The sequence below is a fragment of the Micromesistius poutassou genome (assembly GCF_964030765.1).
Source record: "Micromesistius poutassou genome assembly, chromosome: 21".
Taxonomy (NCBI): domain Eukaryota; kingdom Metazoa; phylum Chordata; class Actinopteri; order Gadiformes; family Gadidae; genus Micromesistius; species Micromesistius poutassou.
In genome coordinates, this window is record NC_140291.1 from 1,282,876 (window position 1) to 1,301,864 (window position 18,989).

General features: G+C 48.7%; 1 protein-coding gene across 1 annotated transcript in view; it reads right to left on the reverse strand.

The window, feature by feature from the left end:
* Positions 1-10,496: 10,496 nt before the first annotated feature.
* Positions 10,497-18,989, reverse strand: part of LOC311366991 (poly(ADP-ribose) glycohydrolase) — a 26,311-nt gene continuing 17,818 nt past the window's right edge. Inside the window, exons 13-17 of the mRNA XM_084485786.1 lie at positions 17,657-17,735; positions 17,227-17,335; positions 14,964-15,069; positions 12,010-12,138; positions 10,497-10,768 (exon numbers count right to left, since the gene is read on the reverse strand). Of these exons, the coding sequence (XP_084341912.1) occupies positions 10,560-10,768; positions 12,010-12,138; positions 14,964-15,069; positions 17,227-17,335; positions 17,657-17,735 (632 nt within the window). The 3' untranslated portion in view covers positions 10,497-10,559. The remainder of the gene's footprint in view (positions 10,769-12,009; positions 12,139-14,963; positions 15,070-17,226; positions 17,336-17,656; positions 17,736-18,989) is intronic.

An 18,989-nucleotide genomic window follows, 5' to 3' on the forward strand; every position in this document is an offset into this window, starting at 1 on the left:
GAAACGGATTGGTATGATGACAGCACCTATTACGCACTTTTCAATAGGCCTACCGATATTTAAAAATAAAGAGCCCTGGTTAAATTGACAGCTGAAATCAATTGATCGCTATTCATGCCGACAGTAGGCTAATGGCAGAGCATTCATGAAAGCATGAGGACCATTATGAGATGATAGACGAAGACACGATAGATGAAGTCTGGATATTTACAAGTGGCTGCCTTTTTTTATATTAATTGCCCTGAAGTAATATATTAATACTCCTAGGCACCGATGTTCTTCTCCACTCGTCAATAAACATCTGTTCATCGCGGATCCGCACATGAAATACAAGGGTAGAACCCGAGGTTCGCTGTGGAGCGAAATCACGCAGTAATTGCGTACAGCTGCGACGGAACGGCGCGCTTAAAAACACTTTCCCCGCACGCAGTCGTCGTCGCCTCCTCCAATGTTTTGACGCGCTTTAATGAGCGCTGCGCACGGCGCAAGATGGCACCTACTCATCTCCGAGTGCGCTTATCTTATTTCTTTTCTCCGATTACTCCTCGCACGGGGCAGGCGTTCATCCTCCCGAGGTATAGCCCACGCCGTCGATAATCCATCCGCGCTACTGTAACCGTGGAGTCTAAGCGGTGTTGGCAACGTGTGATTCATTCTTGTTATTGGGGAGGGGAGAGGGGGATCGATAACCAATTGGGAGATGACTTGTGGTCGTGTGTTGGATTCCACATTGCCAGGCCTGGTGGAAAAGTGCAGTGTAAATCTTGAGGTGGAGGTGGTGGTGCCGGGCGTGGACTGCCTGTGGCCCCAGCACCGCAGAGTGATTTATGCCTCTGTGCTAGGATGGGGGCTGCAGGAGCGTCCGGGCCTCGTGTCAGGCGGAGGGGGCGCTAATTGGTGTGTGTGTGTGTGTGTGTGTGTGTGTGTGTGTGTGTGTGTGTGTGTGTGTGTGTGTGTGTGTGTGTGTGTGTGTGTGTGTGTGTGTGTGTGTGTGTGTGTGTGTGTGTGTGTGTGTGTGTGTGTGTGTGTGTGTGTGTGTGTGTGTGTGTGTGTGTGACTTGCGGAGAGGGGGTCTGTGTGCAGCACGCAGTCTGAGATCGGCCCACAGTCCCGGGCAAAGGAGTTATGTCACAGAACTTGAGTTGCGACGGGTAGTATCGCCAGAGCTTGAACAGAACAAGCGTCTTGTCAAACACAGACCACGCTGCATCTGTATATGGATTGTATATTTGACAGTACTTTGGGATAGTTTGATGAAAAGTGCTGTAGAAAGTGTGTAGGACTGTATTGCTTGAATTAGTATTACATTTAGTGGAAACTTCAACAAAGGTATCGATCTCCTTATGACAAAAACTTTGTTGCGTCATTTGTGTGTGTGTGTGTGTGTGTGTGTGTGTGTGTGTGTGTGTGTGTGTGTGTGTGTGTGTGTGTGTGTGTGTGTGTGTGTGTGTGTGTGTGTGTGTGTGTGTGACTGATGAGGTCAGAGTAGAGGTCAGGGGGGGCGGGACTGTGAAGGACAAGTGGTGCTCTGCCTGCTGATTGGTTGGTTGGTGTGTGGAGGGGGCACAAACAATACAACTCTAATGGCTGCTATGCAAAAGGTCTCCAGCCCAGACCAGCTCATCATCCTCACCCTCTTCATCGTGCCCTCCTCCCCCCACACACTCTCAAAGAAGAAGAAGAGGAGGAGGAGGAGAGGGAGAAGGAATGAGACAAGAGGAGAAAGAGTGACGCCTCGTTCACATTACCTCCGTCAGTCGACGGATGGGCGAGGGTGTGTCTGACGTATGGGGGGAGTAGTCTTTGAGAGAGAGAGAGAGAGAGAGAGAGAGAGAGAGAGAGAGAGAGAGAGAGATCGTCCCTCTCCTACAGGCCTTGGTTTCCACAAGGTGTGACACGTCACACGCAAACATAGATCTGTTGCGACGTCCCGGCGGGAGAGTGACGGGATGAGTAAAAACATTCAACACACGCCCGCGTACCATCGCTGGGTAAATAAGAATGGATGTGTGTACATTAATGCAAACTATACGTACGGTTCATACATTGTGCTGAGACGTTTCCGTCCATCGGGGCCCCAGAGATTTGTCCTGATGTTAGGCCAGATGTGAGCTGGGGGGGGGGGAGGAAAGAGAAGAGGGAGAGTGATAAGGGGGCATTTTATTGTGCTCCCTAGAGAGAGAGAATTGAGTCTCCGGTTAGACCTCCAGACTGAGACGACACGCCATGGAGTGCTGTGGCAACACAATACATAAACCAACGGTGAATGTCTGTCATTTGTAACTTTATGAATGTCTGGCTAACAGGGAGTTCACTGTTTTGCTTTGGGTCAAACTTTATAGGAGCAGTGGATCAAGACACAAACCATTCAGCATAATGAGAGCCATCCTTGCCATCCGTGTTACCAAGGAGTATCATGTGTTACATCATTGAGTGTTAACTTACAGCTTATTTTTTTTGTGTTTAAGGCAGAACCGAATGAGGTAAGCATTGATCGATGTAACAAACCTGACATTGTTGGTCTGTGTGATCCAATAAAATCAACAAAACGTTTTTTTGAAAAGTTTTTTCTCCTCTTAAAATCAAACTCAAAATCACTTTGAAAACAAACATGGAAAAATGCACTCATTTCCTTTGAACTCAACGCATAACTTTAAGATAACCCATAAAGTTGTGTTTAATAAACCATCGGCCGCGGTGTCCAGAGAGGCTCTCCCGCTCGGGGGACCCTCCTCCCTGGGAGCCCTGTGGTCCTCTCCCCCAGGGGCCCCCAGGAGCCCCCAGGAGCCAGCGGCTGTAACCACGAGATGAGGGCTGTTAGGGGTAATGGCTCGTCTTAAGGAGCGCCTGAGGGGCCACGGGGCCGGCGGCGAGCGAGGGACCGCATCATCATCCGCACGCCGGCGGAGGAGGAGGAGGAGGAGCAGGAGGAGGAGGAGGAGCAGGAGCATCCTCTAAATCACCCGGTTACCGCGGTGAACACAGCGACGGTAACCCCTCCCCAGGGGCCCTCGGCGACGGGGCCTTTATGGGCCTTTGGGTAATTGAACAGTGGGGCGCTACAAAGGAGGGTCGATCGGTTAAAGATGTGCAGACAGACTGCAGGGAGACGGAGGGGGGGGGGGGGGGGACGCGATGTCTGCTCCTCTGTTCTCTCCCTCTCTCTCCTTCTTTCAGTCCGTTGTTTGCAGTCCTTGTTTTGTAATGCCCTGGATTACATCCCTGCCAGGATGCCTGGTGTCTGGCTGGTTCTGTATAAAACTATTGGTTCGTTTGACTGGTGTACCTTAGGGTCTCTCTGACATGGAGGACTGACGGATTCTGTGTGCGATACGTCCTCACGGCCTGGTGTGTTGTTCAGCCATGGAGCGATGACATCATCCTGTGTGTGTGTGTGTGTGTGTGTGTGTGTGTGTGTGTGTGTGTGTGTGTCGTCGTGGTGGAGACAGGCCTGTCGTATAATACAGAGTACTACATGGGCCCTAAGACAGATGGCCCCTGTGGCCGCTTTGTGGCCCCTGGGAGTGAACTTGTCAGGAGAGAAGAAAGGAGGAGAAAAACGATTGGGGCGCGTTGGAGCTGCGCCGCAGACGGGCCGCGTCGCGGTGTTCATCATGTCCTCAGCAGCAAGCAGGGCAAGGCTCACAGGTTACAGAGTGGCTCCTGAACGGGGGGGAAATCAACACTGAACACCCCTGACAGACCTTCCCAGACGGCCACACTACGGTACATCAATCCTGAACCTCAACGCCAAACGATTCAATAGTATAAAACTAAAAGAACTGGTAAAGACACTGTGAGCCATATTTATTTGTTCAAAATGGGTGTTAAAAAGCTTTATGTTCTGCTGGCCGTCACTGAGACAGTGTTGGGTCAGTGGTATGGATCTCTCTGTCCCTTTTTTGTCCCACAACACTAACACACTACAATCACACAACACTAAAAACACACAACAATCACCCAACACTAAGAATACACAACAATCACAACTCTAAGAGCACACAACAATCACACAACACTAAGAACACACAACAATCACACAACACTAAGAACACACGACACTACAATCACCCAACACTAAGAACACCCAACAATCACACAACTCTAAGAACACACAACAATCACCCAACACTAAGAACACACAACAATCACACAACGCACAACAATCACACAACTCTAAGAACACACAACAATCACCCAACACTAAGAACACACAACAATCACACAACGCACAACAATCACACAACTCTAAGAACACAACAGCCCCCACTTGACAACACGTGGGCTTCGACTGGAGGCGAGGGGGGGGGGGGGGGGGGGACTGAGGGGAAGTGAGATGAGGAGTGGGTGGTGGGTGGTGGGTGGTGGGGGGGGGTTAGCTAAGCGGGAGTGGGCTGCCAGCCCGCTCCGCTCTCTGGGTGACAGCTCTGTAATGACCCAGCTCACCGGCCGCCTGGGGGTCCACTCTGCCAACGCTGCTCTGATAAGCCCCCAACACACACACACACACACACACACACACACACGCAATGGTGCGTGCGCACCTGGACACACACGCACACACGCACACACACACATACAGAAGTGGGCAACCAGACATGTCTATATGCGCACATATACACACACACCGGTCTTTATGCACCCGTACACACACACACACACACACACACAGACCAACATGTATATATGCACGCACACGCACACACACACACATACGTGTATATATATGCACACACAGACAAACATGTATATATGCGCACACACACACACGTTTACGTATACACACACATACACACCAATCTGCTGCACGTCATAGCCCTTTGGTGCAGACGTCCCCTCGGTTCCTGCCCCCCCCCCCCCCCGCTACCCCCCCCACCCCCCACCCCCACCGCCCCCCCCGCGCTGCCCCAACGTCACAAAGAGAATGGAATCGACTTTGAAGTCCTGGTCCAAGTAGCAGTACTTTCACGAGTCGTCGGTGGAAGTTTACTCCACTCTGACAAGAGGCTCAGACGGGAGACGTCCCAAGTTTGAAAAGTGTGAGTGTTGCCCTTTAGTTTTTTCCCCCCTGCTCTAATCATCACCCCCCCATGCCATGTGCTGGGGCATAATCACGTTCCGAGATGATCAAGGCCCCTGCATTTGGCGAAACGGTGTGCTTTGAAAAAAATATGTGCGAGAAACATCTGCTCTGGGCAGCTGTGCAGCCCCGCGGAGACTAGCCTCCATCTGAAGCGGTGTCGACACAGGGTGGAGAGGCGACACGGAGAAGATCAGCAGGTGACGGCCATGCAGGGGGAAACAAGCAGGTCCCTACCATAGCGCCCTGGGGGACCCCCCCCCCCCTATGACGGGCCTGACAGAGCACAGACACATGGTGAAATATAGACGGATTGGATTCCTTATTCTGTGTGTGTGTGTAATAAGTCCCCTGTCATACTTTGAAATCCCTGCCAGAGGAACGGGAAAGGATCCTTTTTTCCGGGGTGGAGGTTGGGACTGGTGAGGACAGATGGCACTATGCATCCCCGTGACGGAGCAACAAGTGTGCAATTAACCGGCTGAGGAGACTTCAGATCCGCTCGCTGGAGGAGCTCGCTGGAGGAGCTCGGTGGAGACGGTGTGGCTGTCCTCACTGGCGTCCTCCAGCTCAGCTCGCCGCGGTGGACCTCTGGATCAGAACGTACACTGGCAATCGCACCAACATGCAAGAATGATCCGTTAACGGGTCATTTGCCCGGGTTAATTGTTGTCGATCAAAAGTGACTCTATTAAGATGATAATGATGAGTAAGAGTATGTGAGGCTAGGTGTTAAGTATAGTATAAAAGTATAAAAAAGCTCATTCCGTTTTGGTAATAGTCTGCAAATAAAGTGACATACTGAAGCACTTTATTTAAAATGATAATTATTGACAAGAACACAGAACCATGTTTGAAAAAAACTCTTTTAAGGGTTTTTATTTTGTTACATTACGCAACAAAACCTGCGGCGATGTCCGTGACAGCGGTAATCAGGCTCTTTCGCAGTCCCTATGGATTACACTTTCAGTGTCTCCACAGCTAAAAGGCAGCACTTGGTTTGAACAGTAATAAATAAAAGACTGCGCTCCATATTTCATCCGGCCTGCCCGGGCACACATCACAAGACAGCCCCGTGATGGATTGGCAATCTGATCTCAAGTCCAGAAAGAAAAAAATACTTCAATCACTCGATCCTTGACCTCAGCGAGCGGCCGGTCGGTTTGGTTAAAAGGCACACCTAATTGATTTTCCCTTTCGGATCAATTGTGGAAGGGAACACTTAAACTAAAGACGGCCGTCGAAGACTGTCAGCGATAAAGAATGGTTCTCACACTCGGATATCCCCTTCACCTCCTCCTCCTCCTCCTCCTCTTCCAACACCCAGCTCCTTGTGTTGTACTGACTCTAGGCTATTTGACAGGAAAAAAAATAGAAGAGAAGCCGGTTTTAGCCGGGTCGAGAGGAACAGCCCAGACTCACTGAAGACGCACACACACTCAGAGGACTGAGGACGCAGTATAGCGACTGCACAGCCGACGCAAACACGAGAGAAACTGGAAACATTTAGCGCCGTGTGAGCTGAGGAATACGTCGCTTCATTCCATGTTTTGTAACATAACCTCATTTTTTCTCCGAAAAAATATGAGCAGGGTTATAAATACAACTGTTTTCTAAAGTATGTACCGTTAGATACGGGTGGTAAGCCAGGATTGCAAAAACAATCCAACAGTGCATTTCGTGAGGATGGTATGTAAAGCTCATCTAAATTCACGTTTAGTACTACCCTTGCATCCAAAAATGCTAAAAAAAACAACAATGAATTTTACAGTAGTGAGCAGGTGAACAATATTCACCTATAAGTGGTGAGATGAACAATATTCACCTGCTCACCACTTATAATATTGATATAAATGTACAAATATCTTTTTAATATTGTGAAAATTAGAGTGCGCTAAAATATGATTTTGATTTGCAATAGTCACCCCTTTGCCTAAAATCGTGTTCATTTTCAGATGAGCGATAACAGGATAGTGTGATTGTGGGTATGAGTGCAATAACACATTAAGCTATAATGGAGTCATTTCCATATCTATTGATAAATGTATAATGATGATATTTTGCAGTACACAGTATATTGGAAAAAAATATTAATGCATTCATGTAGTCCCTATGACGTTAATCCAAATAAATATAAGGACATATCAGGGTTTGATGAAACTTGAAAATTAAGCCTGCGTCTTTAATCAGTGTCCAAGGCAACACACTGCATATCTTGTTTCGATACTACAGAGAGCAACCACAAATAAACTAAAAGAGTATGCAAATACAACACAAACAGGACCAAATTGAATTGGTACTACGTGTGCCAATTCAAAAACAATTTCTCAAATATGGGCACTGACCTTTCGGGATAATGGCGCCGCATAAAAGAAAAGGAATGAATTATCAGTTAATGCCAACTTCAATGAAAGCCTGATAATAAACTGCTTGGCGATCGTGGGCTGGGTATTCTCCGGGCTCTGGGCTGGTCATAGCACATGAATAGAGTCCTGCATTTGACGCATTCAGTTCGTAGATCGCATGTTACTGACCCCTAACTTGATCCATGGAACCACAATGGGACGTCTCATTAATACGACGCATAACGTTTTACTGAGATCACGATGACACTTGAATAGTAGCAAGCGTCTCTTGGCCACAGCACTTCCGGCGCCACAAAGTATGAAACAAAATCAATAAATAACGGGGACAAAAATGATGTTAAAATAACAGTATAATAATAATAATTCATAGGCAAGGAGTTCAGAAAAGTGACGTTCACAACTCAATTAAATTAGCAAACAGAAAGTGCTACCGTCACAATGTTGACTACCTCGTCACAGAGACACCTATCGCAGTCTGGCTTCTGTGCTGCATCCTGAAAGGTCAGATCGAGTACAGGAGCAGCACCCTAGGGAGACCATCCTGTTGGGTGACCCCATGGGCGTCCCGTGGTGGTGGGAGAGCCACCAAAGGCTGTTTTGAAATCAGCATGCTACAAAGACCAACCCCCGACCCCCTCCCCCACCTCCGTGGTTCAGCTTAGCCCCCAACTCGGTGGAGTTTGACGGGAGCGAGCCAGTCAGAAGCCAGCATCTCACTCGTTTACGTACACACGCTTCAATAGGAAGCTGCGTCATCATAGTCGTAAATAATGCCAGGGCCTGTGCACACGAATGTCAGGTGAACATGTTTCACAGAATAGGTTCAGGGATGAGCTAATCATTTGTTTAAATGATTGTTGTTGGCTAAAACAGACAGACTGATTGTCTAAACGTACATTTCAATGAACAGTGTGTCAGACATACAAGTACCACTATGAATGAGCTCCGCCCAGCTTACTTCATTTCAATATTCTGTAATCGTTGGTCCACTGTTCCAACTGTCATTGTCACGTCTCCTGCTCTGTCTCACTCCGTTACCCTGACCCACTCACTAGACTCATCCGTCAAACACGACTTACCGTACGACGTGCGTCCTCAGAGACTACTCTTACCCTGACTCCAGTGCCTTAACGCCCACACCCCTACACAACCCACTAAAAACAAACAGAACGGTACCGTGTATCGCCCGAGGTACCAAGAGCTTCCCCTTCCGCCTCCTTCTCACTAAACGCCATGGACTCTGCCCCCCCCCCCCACCCCTATCAACACTGAAATCTGTAATTCGCAAGACTTTTTTTGCACTATGCACTTTTGCACCAATACTAGTCTACCAGTCTCGTGTCTGTCCTTTTTTGACATGTACTATGTATATTTTTAAACATATCTATTTATTTGATGTATTTTGCACCATTGGGGTTTTGAGAGTATCGTAATTTTGATCCTCAGTATGTCCTGTACATATTGCTGAATTGACATTAAAAATGACTTTGACTTTGAAGAGAGCATGAGAACAGGTCGCTTAAAAGGTGAGCAGCAAAGATCTGAGCTGCCTTATGCTAATGAGGACGAGGGACATCTCAACAGGTGGAGACGTCCCACCGTCACAGTCTTTGTCAGTGATTGGCTGTAGCGCCCTCCTCTTAAGGTAATGAGGTGTCATGTACAGGTGATATTAAAGTATGACCTTTTTAAACCGCCGGACGGAGGGGCGAGGAGATAGCGAGGGGGTGGAGATAAGTGGACAGGCGCGGGGTGGGGACATGCTCAGACGGTCTCAATGGGGGGGGGGGGGGGGGTCACTCACAGCCTGCCCAACCGACGGATGGGCATCAGAGGACCGCCTGCGTCATTCATGTCCGACTCAGGAGACAGACAGACAGACAGATCCGAGACGAGTCACAAAATGTCAGTCGACGTGAAGACAAAAAAAAAATGTTTGTGTGAAACTGACTGGACTTTTCTTTTTATTTAAGGCTTTGTTTACAAATGTACGCACTCCTAGGTCAAAAGTCATTGAGTAAAAAACAACAGAGAAACACAGATTTAAAAAAAAAAATGTACCTCCTGAAATCCATTCACTCACTCATAATAACATTGTTGAGCAGTAAAATCTAAGTAAATGCTTTTTTTTTTTTAAGGCTGGGCTCCAAAGCCCATTCCATAGAACTCACGTCAACACAGAGCAAACCCGTACTGTTCCAGCGCTACTAACTCTGCACTCCGAGAGCAGAAGGATCTCTCTCCCCGTAGAAGTGCTTTTCCTTTTTTTTCCCAGGCCCGGTCCACCGAGCCGCCGACTCCCGCCACCCCCCTTCTACTTATATTTCTTCCGACTAACTTGATTTGTGACAGCCAATTCAATTAGACAGGATATCTGTGGGTGTGAACTGAAGGAAAATAAAAAATAAATACGGCAAGCGCCAAACTCTCGGAAGACGGATGGCAACCTTTTGCTTCCCCATTAAAAACCACGTGTACGTCATCTCGCGCACCGAGGCCACGAGCGATGAGCGGCGGGGAAATCAACAGGAAGGTGTCACAGCGTTCAGACTACGCCGGAATAACTAATCAAACACGTCGTCCCCCCAGCCCCCCCCGATTGGTATGAATGTCTGAACGGCTTCGGGTGCGCTTTCCATTTTGGGAGGTTGAACGCTGCGACGAAATGTCACAGAATCCCGTGGATTCAGAACGTTAAAGCCCGACAGTAATCAATTCTATCAAGATATGAAACGCATTTAAAGAACAAAACGTACGACAAAAAGACCCTTACTAGGTGAAGATAGGGGTGTGTGTGTGTGTGTGTGTGTGTGTGTGTGTGTGTGTGTGTGTGTGTGTGTGTGTGTGTGTGTGTGTGTGTGTGTGTGTGGGTGGCAGGGGAGGGGGGAGGGGTGATTTAGTCCTTGGTATGGCGGTGGTGGCGGTGACGGTGACTCAATGGGTGACATGACCTCAGAGGCAGCCAGTGGGGACGTTTCGTCTGGTTGGATGGGAGGGGAGGGGGAGGGGGGGGGGGGTGTCCTACTGGGCTGAGGCCGGCGACTGTGGTGGTGGGGGAGAGGAGGTGGAGGGGGATGGGGGAGAGGGAGGAGAGGGGAAGGGGGTGATCCTTCCTAGTGGGCCGAGTCTGGCGACTGTGGTGGTGGGGGAGAGGAGGGGGAGGGGGAAGGGGAGAGGGAGAGGGAGGGGGAGAGGGAGAGGGAGGGCGAGGAGGGGCCCAGGCGCTGGTAGATGAAGGCGTAGAGGCTGACGTCGGGACGCGGGCTCCGGCAGGGCGCGCACACCGAGCGGTGGTACTGCAGCAGCAGCCCGTACACCTCGCCTGACACACACACACACACACACACACACACACACACACGGACATCGGATTAATAATCATATTCATGTTCATGTTAATACTCTTCATCACCACCATGGTCCTCTTTGGTGTTCAATGCCAAATTCGGACTGTCTTTGTTTGTTTTTAGTTCTTGCAATTGTTATTGGAACAGAGAGGGAAAGTAAAGTAATAAGTAATAGTAAGTAGTAAATAAAGTAAAGTAATAAGTAATAATAAGTAGTAAATAAAGTAAAGTAACAAGTAATAATAAGTAGTAAATAAAGTAAAGTAACAAGTAATAATAAGTAGATAATAATCAAAGTAACAAGTAGTAAATAAAGTAAAGTAATAAGTAATAATAAGTAGTAAATAAAGTAAAGTAATAAGTAATAATAAGTAGTAAATAAAGTAAAGTAATAAGTAATAAGTAAATAAGTAAAGTAACAAGAAGTTAGAAGTTGCTCAAGACAAGGCGAATATATATTATAAACTACCGCTCGTTTCTTGAAAGGTGAATCTATCATAGTAATAACAATAACAATAATAAACTTGAATTATATAGCACTTTTCAAAACACAGTTACAAATTGCTGAACAAATGAAAGCACAATGGACCTGTCGCTAAGTCACGCCCCCCCGCCGTTACCATGACAAACTCCGACAAACAAACCAGACTCCATAACAAAAACATGTGGAAAAATGCAGCTGACCGTTTATCAAAGCAGGTTTTGGAGAAGTTTTGGGCGAAAAAAGGATTTAATTTCTTCCAGGATCAATCGAAAGGGACTACATTACGCTATGGAGGGGTATATTCAAAACTTTAAAATACATACAGGACGTAACAAGCTTAAATCCAGTTGGTATTCTGACCACACAGTCTGATCCACATTACACTCTTTCTTGTCCCGCTGTTGTGTTTTGGGAAAAGGGATGAAATGCACTGCATTCTGCAGCCTCTCGGGACACTGACTGTCCGTATGTTTCCCAAGCACACTGTTTGACCATGTTGATTTATTTTTTTACACAAACAACATAAATCCACCATTAAATAGTTATATTTTGCCTCCTCCCTGTTGGTTTCAGTGGAGTTGTCCGAGCCGTTGTCCGAGTACAGTTGAGGCTGGAATGTCATTGGCTCATCTGCGTTCTAAGGGCGGAGCTTAGCGACAGGTCGACCAACGGTACGACCAGAGGGCGGAGCTAGCAGGCAGACGACAGGGGGGGGGGGGGTGGCTAGCTTACCCACGCAGCTCCTCCTCTCTCTGAGGAAGGCGTGCATGTTGTGGACGTCGGTCATGAGCCGCGCGTCCCCGAAGGTGAAGTAGGCCAGGTCCCGCCCCGCCTGGGCCGCCGCCAACATCTGGAGCAGGGCTGCAGAGGAGGAGGAGGGGGCGTGAGGGAGTGAGGGAGGGAGGGAGTGAGTGAGTGTGTGGAGAGAGAGTGAGCGAGTGAGTGAGTGATGAGTGAGTGAGTGAGTGCGAGGGGAGAGCGTGAGTGAGTGAGTGAGTGAGTGAGTGAGTGAGTGAGTGCGAGGGGAGAGCGTGAGTGAGTGAGTGAGTGAGTGAGTGCGAGGGGAGAGCGTGAGTGAGTGAGTGAGTGAGTGAGTGCGAGGGGAGAGAGTGAGCGAGTGAGTGAGTGCGAAGGGAGAGAGTGAGCGAGTCAGTGCGGGGGGAGTGTGTGTGTGTGTGTGTGTGTGTGTGTGTGTGTGTGTGTGTGTGTGTGTGTGTGTGTGTGTGTGTGTGTGTGTGTGTGTGTGTGTGTGTGTGTGTGTGTGTGTGTGTGTGTGTGTGTGTGTGCGTGCGTGCGTGCGTGCGGGGAGAGAGTCACAGTCTGAGCAGGCATGCTGGGTAGCGTAGTTTATCGTTGAACCGCATGTCCATTTTTAAGGATGTTGTTCTGCTTAAAAAAAAACAACAATACACATTTACATTTAGAGGATTTGGCTGACGCTTTTATCCAAAGCGACTTACAACCCTTCACTCACACATTCACACAGCGACAGCGGTGACACAGTGAGGGTCAGGAGCAGTCAGGGTGAGAGCGTCTCGCTGAAGGACACCTCAGCACTCAGCTCGGAGGAGGAGGAGGAGGAGGAGGAGCCGGGGACCAAAGTAGCACAACTACTGCCCCCCCGCCCCCCCCCCCCGACCCAATGTATGCACTGCACTGCACAATTTTTAATTGTCAATCATCCAAAGTGGAAAAACCACCTTAATATTACTGCAACAAAGCAAACGGTACGCGTTTAAAAACGGGGTGAGCTTTGTCTCTCCATCTGACGACCAGCGTTCAACTACCGATCCTCGTACACATCATCATCACCGCCCGATCTCGAAAGGAGAACCCAGCAATCTGGCAACCCTCGGGGGGGGGGGGGGGTGTTTGTAGGTGTTGCCAGATTGGATTGATTGGGCAGGAAATCTGGCAACTGCTGAGCATGGCCCACCGGGCCCTGGAGGCCGTGTGAATATTTAAAAGGCGGTGTCAATTAGCGAACACCGGGAAGCCGAGCGACGGCGAGGTGAACACAACAACACGACGGCTCCACGGCGCCGAGGCCAGCCTTCATATATTTCTCCTTTTTCTTTTCTTTTTTGCCTCGCTTTGAAGCGTGTCTTTTCTAAGTAAATATATTTTTTTATATCAATTAGAATATGTGAGTAGGCGATGAGGGCTGTGGGGGGGGGGGGGGGGGGCGGGGTTTAGAGAGAGGGGGGGCTCTCTCTCCCTGGAGGCGTGTCATTAATGAGCCAGTGGGTAACTCCCCTCCGCTGCTGAGGGGAGCGGAGACTCGCGGCGGCGGTGGCGGTGGTGGTGGCGGCTAATGAGGCGTGATTAAATGTGCATGGACGCTTCGTCTTCTGACCAGGAAGACAACCTTTTTGACAACAGTGTAGGCGAGGATGCCAGGGAGGGAGGGGGGGGGAGGGAGGGGGGGGGGGGGGAGGGAGGGGGGGAGGTGGGGGTATGAGTCACAGCTCCCCCGCCACTAGGAGAGAAAACTCTTGGAGCAGCAGCAGACGCAGACCGGATCGATGGCGTTATTAATGACAAATATTACCGCCTGTCACCGGGTCGATAAGGGGAGGGCAGGACAAATAGGCCTGAGGTGAGGTGATGAACGGGGAGGCCGTGGGCGCCAATGGATCGGCGGATCAGGGTGGGTGAGACTGAGCCACGGTTACTGGCACTTAATGTACGCACTTCTTGTATGTTGTACGTCCTGGCACTTAATGTACTCACTTTTATAGGCCTGGGCAATAAAACAATAAATGATCGTATCGTGATAAGACTTTTGATGTTCAATATATATATATCGATAAGAGACTGGACCACCGAATCGGGCAGCTGGGTTTGTTACACAAACACGGTTCCATACTTATTTACAATATTTGAGTGTTTTTCATTGTTGTGTCGACATTGGAGTATTTATCAATTTATCAAGAACAGTGGAAGGTCGTATTAAGTGTTAAACAGAAGTGTTTAAATCCAGCATGGTAATTCCTAGTCTTTTTAGGTCATTAAAATTATCAATAGTTATCGATATTGATCAATATGATCAAGTTATATCGTGATATGTCTCTCAGCCATATCGCCCAGGCCTACTCACTTACGTATGTTGTACGTCTTTGCACTTAAAACTAGTGCTTAGTATTGTGTAGCATCTTATCCTAGCTATCTCACTTGTTTCTATGAACAGCCTCACTGTAGCGACAGTGCTATGTATTGTTGGTTTCTCTTTCTTCTGACAAATGTTATTGTAAGTCGCTTTGGATAAAAACGTCTGCTAAACGCCCTAAATGTAAATGTAGGGATTTCAGTTAGTGGCTTACTGTATTGTGTCAAAAAGGGATCAGTCGAGTTATAGTGTGTTATGAAACATAGGGACATGATCAGTTACAGTGTTACCATATTAGGTAAGATAGGGACCTAATAAGCTACAGTGTGTTACTGTATTAGGTAACACAGTGTGTGTTACTGTATTAGGTAACACAGTGTGTGTTACTGTATTAGGTAACAGTGTGTGTTACTGTATTATGTAACACAGTGTGTTACTGTATTAGGTAACATGGGGACCTCGTCAGCTACAGTGTTACTGTATTATGTAACAGTGTGTGTTACTGTATTATGTAACACAGTGTGTGTTACAGCGCTACAGCTACAGCGTGTTACTGTAACTACCCCGGGGGCCTTACCTTTGAGTCGGGTGTCTCCCCCGAAGACGCCGCAGCCCCAGTTCCCCGTGGCCACGGCGGACAGGCGCTCGCTCTCCTCCCCCGGCCGAGCGAAGCCGCAGTAGGCCTAGGACAGGAGGACACACGGCCATGACCTTTGACCTTTGGGGATCTGGGATACTTTGTCCGTCTGGAACCGTTGGGTCGCTCGCTGCCTCTCATGGCCAGGTGAAATAGCATCTTAATCTCAATCAGGGCTTTAATATAGGTCCGATAAATACAGAATAATAAGCGAACGACGAAGCAGCAGGGAGCCGACAGTCAGCAGTGATGGTAGATGTTGGTGCTAGAAGACATTCTGCTGCTATAGGACAGAGGAATGACAAGGAGGACACCCCGGTTCATTGTGGAGGTGTACCGCGTCCCACTCCAAACCACTTCATTGTGTTTGCCTGCAGGGCTGGAGCTCACACACATTATTCAGCAGGATGCTCAGATCAAAGAGATTGGGATAAGTGTCTGAACACACCGGTACTTTACGGTACGCGGCCGTAATACTGAGACTTTACGGGGAAATGCTGGGTTTTTACCGCAAGGGCTGATCTGAATGATTTCAGATTTGCACGCAAGGTGCCAATTTAACTTGCCACTACATCATCATCGTACATCATCAACAAAGAAAGGCAGGTTGATGGAACGACAACAACACAAAACACACACCGATAAGAGATTAACCACAATTAAACACTTGACACGTTCATCCATTAACACACACACTATTCACTGCCCTTTTTCTCTCTCAGCCAAGCAGCGGAAATAAGAGCAAATTGCGCAAATGAATTGTAACTCCCCCTCTGAGCGGTCGTAAATCCTTCCCACGGGAAGAGGCAGCCATGACAGTTGGCTAAACACGGGGATTGATCTGCATGGCGGCCAGATCCCTCACCCGGCCTGTCACGGCTGTCAAACTCGTCCTCCGCACTTTTTTTGACAACATCAACATCTTGATTTTTCTATTAGCCACATCCATCTGCGGCGCCACGCCGTCCACTCCACGACACCGCCGCCCGCTCTCCGATCCCCCTAGAACAAGATCCATCTCGTCCGGAGCTGACGTTTGTGGCGGACCACAGCTGGCCCCGTGCCTCTCGATTAATTCATCTCGTGGGGTCGACGGCAGAGCGCGGGCAGCTGCACTTCCGGATCAGCGCTCCGAGTGTTGGGGGGGGGAACTCCTCGCCCCCGTGAACAGCACGGCACGCGAGTCAATTCCAGATCAATTAACATTTGCTCACGTTTGATGGTCTACCGCGTGTCTGCGCGGCCCACGGGTCACCGGGTTCGTTCCCGTGCGTCGATATGCGGCACGGGAAGTGTGTCGTCACCGTGGCGAGAGCGCTTTTTTTTTTTTTTTTTACTGTTTTGTGTAGATAATATCAACTGTGGAAGATCAAAGCGGCCCGACATCAAAGGATGGTGATACTACCCCCCCCCCCCACCCCCCCACTTCCACTGTCATTAATAATACAACCAGTTTATATCGATGACTACACAGATACGGATTACACCTACAGCTGAGCCCCGCACCCCCCGCCACAGCACCGCGCCCCCAACCTTTAGCGACTGACGAACAGGCTCACGTCGACACGGTTAAAGTGATGAAACAGGGCGAGGAAAAATGGAAGAAGATGAATCTTCTGACCTCAACATCAGGGGGTCAGGGGGGGCCAACGAACGTGAACCAAAATCCATATAGAACACCCGGTCAATAGCGTGTTTGTTTGTTTACATGACAGCATGTATTGAAAACGACGGCAGTGGCAGGACAAAAGGGCTGATGTTATACCACCAGGTGTGAACGTCATGAGACGTTTTCCTGTGTTTTAGTGACATCATAGGTGGGAGTGTCCACCTAGATATATCATGGATGGATTGAGCAACGTTTGCTACAGTCCACTGGGTAGGCTGGTCGACTGATCTACCCAGCATACATCTAGGTGGACTCCCATCCCACTTGATGTCACTAAGGCGCAGGAAAAGGCAGATTTTTTTAAACGGCTTGTCACACTCAACACCTCGGTGGTATAATTGATCATCACCCCTTTAAAAAAAAGGAATATGAAAGTTATGGAGAAACATCGACCCAGCAGCTCAGCTGAATGAGGGCGAGCCGTCATTCAGCTGAGGTGAATGTTCAACATGTCCACATTTATCGCTAACTAAATTGAGACTGTAGTTTGCGATAGGTGGCAAAGCACCACAACATTGTCCACACGGGACTGACCTTGTTCAGCTCCCGGTTCATTTTGCCGGGTTGGAACTGATCGAGAAAGCTCCGGAACTGGAGAGCGTCGATGGCCACGATCTCCGTGCACCTCCGCTGCCAACCGTCCCTGGGCGGAGAGGAAAGTCACTTTAGAAGTACATTTACGCTTCCATTTAGGGCGTTTAGCGGACACTTTTATCAATAGAGACTTACATACAAAGTACATTTGTCAGAAGAAAGAGAAACGACAATATATCTGTCAGTACTGTAAGGATGTTCATAGAACCAAGTGCCAAGCACTAACCATCGCTAGGTTAACCCATTCCCTGTATACACTAACCATCACTAGGTTAACCCATTCCCCGTATTATACAACAGACGTAGCTAGGATAAGACGCTACACAATTGCTTAGTACTTATTTTTTGTAAGTGCAAGAGCAAGTAGTACCTGGGAAGGGAGTCCTGGTGGGGGCCAGACCACTTGTAGCTCTGGGAGTAGCCTGTGTACGTGCTGTACTGCTCTGAGCCTGCAACAACCCAACACCACCACTTAGGTAACACACTGCCTGTGGCTGCACATCACCTGTTCGACCTGATCTGGCAGGCGCTACAGGTCACGTGCAATAATTGTAAAACACTGTACATATCATGTACTTATTTTTTATGCGTACATTCTTCTTTTTTATTCTTACTATTTTTATTTTGTGTGTATACCTGGATGCTGCTACAATTTCGTTGTACACTGTACAATGATCACTGTTCACTGGGAGGAAAGCAATACTGTGGTGACAATTATGGATAAATGATGTTTAGATACATCCATGTCTTATTATTATCACAATGTTTGCTTTCTAAAACAAACAAATAAATAAATAAATAAAAGCAGGACAATAAAGAAATACCACAAACTATAATTAAAAACACATGATGCATGGGTTGGACCATGTTTAAACGCAGCCCGATATGATAAATATCAGGTAAAAGATTTACGTTTAGTACATAGACAACACATAAACCATATGCAATGCATATAAACAACTATAACACACACACCCTCGTGTCGTTTTGTAATAATTACAAAATGATGACCGGAGCGCCTGTGCTTTGACAAGCGGAAGGTCAACTTATTCCCCCCCCCAGCCGGAGGTGAGAGCTTGTGGGTGGGGTGGGGTGAGGAGGGTGTGTGAGGGAGGTGGAGATGATGGTGGAGATGGAGATGACGGTGGTGGTGGGGGGGGGGGGGGGGGGGGGGGGGGGGGGGGGCAAATCGGTAGGTTTACAACGCAGTAAACCGAGGCCATCAATTAGCCTCCCCCCCCCCACACCCCCCTTCCATGAGGGCTCATTAGCGGCTGGCAGTGGGGCCTTCAGAGGGCCGTGGATGTGAATAAACAGGCTGATTAGCAGCAGGCGGGCCCTGGACAGAAGCCCTCCCGCTCTGGTGGGGGGGAACCTCCACACCTCATTGCACTTGATTGAACGATAATAATCTCCTCCCTGCTGTTCTTATTCCACCCCCCCCTCCCTCCACCCGCCTCCACCCCTTCTCTTCCCTTCTCTTCTCTTTCTTTCCACAGCTCCGTGCAATCACCGCCGCCCGGGCAAGACGCTGAGAAGGGGCCGCCTCTTGTGTGAGTGGAAAACCCGAGCGCAATCTCAACTAAATAACCAGGCGAAGGATGGGTTTAGCCGCAAATAAGATAATGTACGGCTTAGACACAACAGACGCACACACACACAGAAACACACACACACACACACACACACACACACACACACAC